Genomic DNA, 6000 nt, shown 5'->3' on the forward strand with positions numbered 1-6000 from the left:
GCGCCCGAGCTTTACAGTCTGGGGAGACACACGCTATAAGTTTGGAAAAAAAAACTTAGCAAACATGTCTGAGGAACAGGGCAGCCGCGTCACTGCAGTCACGTGACTTCACGCTCGAGACAATGCTGAATAAAGTCGTAATTCTTGCTATTTTTGGACCAAACTGTATTTTACTGCAGTTTACTGACTCACTGATGTCACATGGACTACTTTGATGATGTTTTTATTACCTTTCTGGACATGGAAACCGTACATAGATTTCCAATGATTTTCAACTAAATATAACATTAAAACATCTTAAACTGCTATCTCAAACATGGAGAGGCTTCTTCGTGATCTCAACTAACAGATTCTGCAATAAAACGAAAATCACAAATTTTGAAAAAAAAAACGTTGTTTCTCATTTTCTCAAAACTTGTGCTGCCGACTTGTGTCACTGGTTTCCGTGACGGGTCACTTTTGTTTATGTTTAAGATTCTGACAGTGATTGTTACAGCCTTAAGTCTTCACTGTGCTTATTACTGTACAATATGTTTTTGTATGCTCGAATATTACATTTTGGAAGTAACTTGCCCAACTCCTAGCACCAAATGTCAATCGCTGAAGTTGTACCTGACCATGCTTCACTGAACTGGGCTTTCCTGCACCCAAGTTTTCATGCTTTTCATACTTTTCAAGTTATACATTCACCTCATGCACTCAATAATACCATTACAAGGATTGCACTTCACCATCTGACATATTTTCCGAAACCCAAAGTTACAAGCCTCCTGCTGACATGATAGCTACCATTGCTTTCAGGGTTATAGTCTTTTCACGTTCATGCCTTAATTTGGAAACTGTTTTGCCGCTGCTCCAGTCTGTTTGCCTGCCTGTTACCCTATTTATTCTCTGTTTGCCTTTATCTGGACTACATTTCCTATTATCCTCCATGCTCCCTTACCTGTTCATTGTCTACAGTTATCCCCCTGTAAGCCATTACCCTCATCTGCTCCCCTACTGTATGTATTCTCTCTCTCTCTGTCCATTGTGGTCCAGCCTCAATTTTAGTGACATTGTTTGGTGTGTTACCAAGCCTGTAAGTTTACTACTTTGTTGTTCATTAAAGTCTGTATGTTTTTTTTATCTCATTTATCCCCCACCATACACACGCAGCATTACAAGTTCATGGTCTTTGTTGTCTTGTCTTGTTTCCCCACCGTAATTGTTTCAAGGTATGTTGTGTTATCCTTGATTAGTTTGTGTTTTCCATCCATCCATCCATTATCCATTATTGTTCCTTGTAATGTGTAATTTTCTTGTTTTGTTCATTGTTATGTCGACAATGGATTCATGTTTCTATTCTTTGAATAATTAAAGATATCTGCATTTAGACCTTTAAGCTTTTTTCATGGAGTGCACAACACAATTACACTGTCCAGAACAACTGCAAAACCAATCAACATGCCTTCTGTAACACAATCTGATGGGGAACTCTGATTTAACTTGTGTCAGATCATATTTTACCACAACTTAGTTTGTTGACAGTGAATTCGGATGCTGATTATTGCCTACCACCTTCAAACAAATCTTATTTATGGATCAGCTGTAATCTACAAACCAAATTCAAATGTGTGGTTAATACTGTGTGTACAATACTGTGTGTACAATACTGTGTGCACAACAGCAGCAAATGTCTCTCCTTTTTCATACTGCACCTACAATGTCAACAAAAGGTAAACAAATTCAGTACCCTTTGAAAAGGTCCTCATACTGTACCATTTAGGTACAGATATGTATTCATTTGGTACCTCATGTACCTCTGTCATCTAGGGACCATTTTTTTTCTGGTGTATATTTGCATTTTGTATAACTAATCACCATTGTTTACATTTGTTTTTTAAATTGTTTTTTAATACTTGATTTCATGTACCACACTTAGACAGATTTATAGCTGCTTTTTAAGATTGTTTTTATTTAAGAAAACAACACCAGACATAAGATATTTTAGAACTCCCTTAGATGTGAAACTCACTTCAATAATATTGATGATATAATATTGAGTCTGTCTTGCAACATTTTGCATATGTTCCCGCAAAATTTAGCAAAAGCAACAGTTTATAGTTTTATATTATCCTATTGTTTTTTTACTCAATGACACCTATAATAGGACTGGTAGCTTACACAGTGTTATTTCACTATACATATTTTTGTATAAAAAATCTATAAAAAAAAAATGAATGAGAAAAATACTTCCAGTACCAAGGCCATTGAATATGTTCATGGACACTTGCCTGTTCTTTTGTAAACCAAACAACTACAGCAGTTCTTTGAAGCAGATGTTTTTGTGTGTGTCGATTTTAGGCTCAATGCTCGGTGTGAGTCGCTGGAATCTGAGAAGAACCACTTGTTTCCAGCAGTACATGTGGAAAGAAGAGAGTGTTTCCTGCAGAAGGATCCCCTGCTGTTCAGCTGTGCTGGGATCAGTGCCAAACACCAACGTCTTTGTCCCTGTAGAGACTACCTCCAGGGACAGGTGGCGTTGTGCAGGGACTGCCTTTGAACTTTGGCCATAAACACGTCTGCGGTTAATTGAGGCCGTAAACATGCAAGCTTTCCCATTACCAGGTTAATGGGATCTGCTGGTTATGGCTGTTGGTTCAAGCGTAAAACTTCACAAAAGCGCCTGGAGAATCGTCTTCAATCCTGGTTTCTTTTTGCACTATAATCCAAAGCAAAATTTAGCCTCCAGGGTTCAGATTAACATTTGTAAAGAAAGATGGCACCCCAGTGTTGTGGACACACAACACACTGTAAAAAATACTGGGTTAAAACAACCCAGCATTGGGTCAAAAATAGACGAGCCCAGGCTTTGGGTTAAATTAACCAAAATTTTTTGAATATTTGTTCCAACATTGGGTTTAAACAACCCAGCATTTTGGGTTGAAACTATTCAGCACAGGTTAAATTAGAACCCAGGGGGCTGGGCTCGTCTTTTTTTGATCCAATGTTGTGTTGAAAATAACCCAGCATTTTTTAAAGTGCAACTGTGGAGTTATTGGAAGGAGCTTGGCTGGTGGCGGCTTTAGGGTTGCATGGGGTATTAAAACGGTTCAAGCAGAAAAATAAATGCAAATTGTAGTTTTAGGTTTGGAGCTCCTTTGTGATTCAGGTCAGACTCTGGAAGCTGTTTTTATGAATGCTAGAAGTGTTAGAATTGCACATGAGTTTTGAAGACGACATGGCATTTGGGAATCATCATATTTCCGTAATGTGCCGTATGTCCTAATGAAACGGGTTATTCAATGAGATCAAATTACAGTGCATATGGAATGACCATATTTAACTCAATGAGTATTATGGATTGTGAAAAAACGGCAAAATACTACAGTGAACCAAAATTTGAAGGTGCCCCCCTTCTAAAACACAGCATGTGTGCAGACTTTTTAGCAGGACATGGATGTCAGGTTCATCCTCTGAGTCATGTCCATATATTCACATACAGTATAACACTTCCTTTTTAATATTGTTATTGGTTATTATTGCTGTTACCTTTATTAGATTAACAGGATTAAATTATTGCATTAATGATTAGCACTTATAAAGCAGGTGCTTCCAGAAGTCCCTAAAAGCTTTTTTGGGTATTTGTTATTTAGTAGCCTGCACAGCCTAGATGACATCAGCCGAAAAGTTGTTTTTGAAATAAATTGGGTAATTTCTGATTACATGTTGACTTTAAGTTTGTGTAAAAAACAAAACGTGCCAGAGAATAGACATGAATTATTTGCACATAGTCATTGCATTGACCTATTTCATAAACAGGATTGTTTGTACAAAATAAAATCTACTTTTAAAATTTGCGTATTTGTTTTTTTTTAGCGGCTCCATGTTCGATGATAATGAATGTTAATGTAAAAAATGAATGAATATCCTCAGAAAGCACTGGGTGTGACTGGTATGTGTGAGATTTCTCAAAGCTGTTAACTTGTATAGTTGATATTCATTGTTTAGTCCTGTATGATACTGAGCTAACAGTCTGAGAGCAGGAGGCATTCTGGGATATCTGGCAGTGATATCCTGCCATCAGCAGCATAAAAAAACTGCCTGAGAATAGAAACTCATGGAACTCAAAGAAAAGAAGCTCTTCTTATCACAACTTTCCTTCCTAAAAAGAAATGGTTTTGCAGCTCATACTTGCCGCATAATTCAGGCCCCCAGTTTAGAAACCTTACTTTTGGCACAATAATAGGGAGGGGTTAGCAATATGATGTCCATTTAGAGTATAATTTATTAATTTAACTAGAATTATTTAAAAGGAATAGTTCACTCAAAAATTAAATTCTGCCATTTCCCAGCAAGGAATGAGTTTTTGCACCTCTTGCTTTTTAAGCCTCTGGGGTCTGATGGTGTTTTAAGGCCCTGGAGTTGTTTGAGATGCTCTGACATTTTTCTCAGTTGCTTAAAACATTAATAACTAATATCACATAACACTGTATTTAGCACAAACTGTGCCACAATAATATGTGAGAAAAATGTTTGTACATTTTTGTTGTTTAAGTAAATTTTGTTTATTAATAGTTAGTACAAAATATATTTTAGAAGTTGCTGAAATTAGGCCAAAGAACACATAGTAAACATTTGTTTACAAAAAAAGAGTACTGGGTCTTGTGGAGTTGAGAAATTGCTACAGAAAGATTCTAAAACATTTCACACTCGTTCACATAAAACAATATATTGATTTAACTTTGTAAGACACTTTTGTTGTGTTAAGGCAATATGCAAGGGAATATCAATGGTCATAAATTTTGCATCATGTCAGTAAATAATGTGCAGAATTGCCCTTTATCTACGTTTTAATACTTGTTCTGTTTAGCAAATAATATGTAAATGTTGCTAATTGTCATAAACCAAACTTAAAGGAGGAAAAAGGATTTGCGCCCATTTTTGTGCCCATGGGCGTTCTGATCTAAAAACGAGGTGTGTTCAGGCGCATTGTTGGCGGCGCGTTGCTATTGTGAGGCAACTAAAATAGACTACGCCATTGACCAACTAAAACCTGGTCTTAAGTCAATGGCACAATGTGTTTTTTTTGTTATTTAAAATAAAATGAGACTTTACCTGCAGCCTGGTAAGTAAATAAATGCTTTGCTTTAAACAGATGCATCTGTTTTAAATGTTTTTTAAATGCTACCCCACGGATTTATTGTATATGATGACTCTGTACCTGTGGATATGGTGAGATGAGAAACATTTTTTAAGAAATGCTTTAAAAAAAAACATGCCGATGTCTGAGTGCTGAAACATGCCGTTTGTAAAGTCTTTATCTCCTGTTTGTTACAATAAAGTATTTTTACAGTACAAACCTTTTCTTACATACTTGTAAATTATTATTTTATGATATTGGATAGCCATACATTTACAGCAATTAAAAGCCTGCTATTTTTACTTCCATTACTAAAAGAAAACGGGTTTTAAAGGTTTTAATAAAAAATAACAATTTCAATACAAGTAAAAAACTACACAATTATTTAACATTAATCTTAAACTGGGGATCTTCTTAGTTTTTCAGTTTACAAAGTCCATCATCTAAATAGGGATTAGACATAGCGCCAGCGCAACTCTCATTGGTTTATTGCACGTTACGCCCTCCCAAAACACTCCCATTACTTAATAGGAGAATAGGAACAACCCTTTTCGACCATGCGCACGGCACACAAACCATTTTTCCCGTCGTTAAATTAGCAAAAGTGGATTCGGACACTCCCTTTTGGACCGTGCGCTGTGCACTTTAGACAATGTGCTTAGATCATTAAAATAGGGCCCTATATGTTCAAAATAACACCATTTGCCTCACTGGTGGCTAGTGCAAAAAAAAAAAAAAAATGGGGGGGTATGTGCAAACAAACTCAAAATCAAACGTTTACTATAGTAATGCAGGACTGTTAATGGCTGTTTATCAGGTGATGAATATCATTACTGCTTACCAAAAACGCTGAAAATGTTACTGTTGAAGTCATTTAA

The 6000-nt window shown here is 36.3% G+C and overlaps 1 protein-coding gene across 1 annotated transcript in view; it reads left to right on the top strand.

Moving 5' to 3' along the window:
- LOC135750358 (alpha-1,6-mannosylglycoprotein 6-beta-N-acetylglucosaminyltransferase B) overlaps positions 1–4231 on the top strand; it is a 310954-nt gene extending 306723 nt beyond the window's left edge. The window contains exon 17 of the mRNA XM_065269168.2: positions 2344–4231. Within this exon, the coding sequence (XP_065125240.1) occupies positions 2344–2542 (199 nt within the window). The 3' untranslated portion in view covers positions 2543–4231. The remainder of the gene's footprint in view (positions 1–2343) is intronic.
- Positions 4232–6000: the final 1769 nt, after the last annotated feature.

This window comes from Paramisgurnus dabryanus, chromosome 3, assembly GCF_030506205.2.
Source record: "Paramisgurnus dabryanus chromosome 3, PD_genome_1.1, whole genome shotgun sequence".
Taxonomy (NCBI): Eukaryota; Metazoa; Chordata; class Actinopteri; order Cypriniformes; family Cobitidae; genus Paramisgurnus; species Paramisgurnus dabryanus.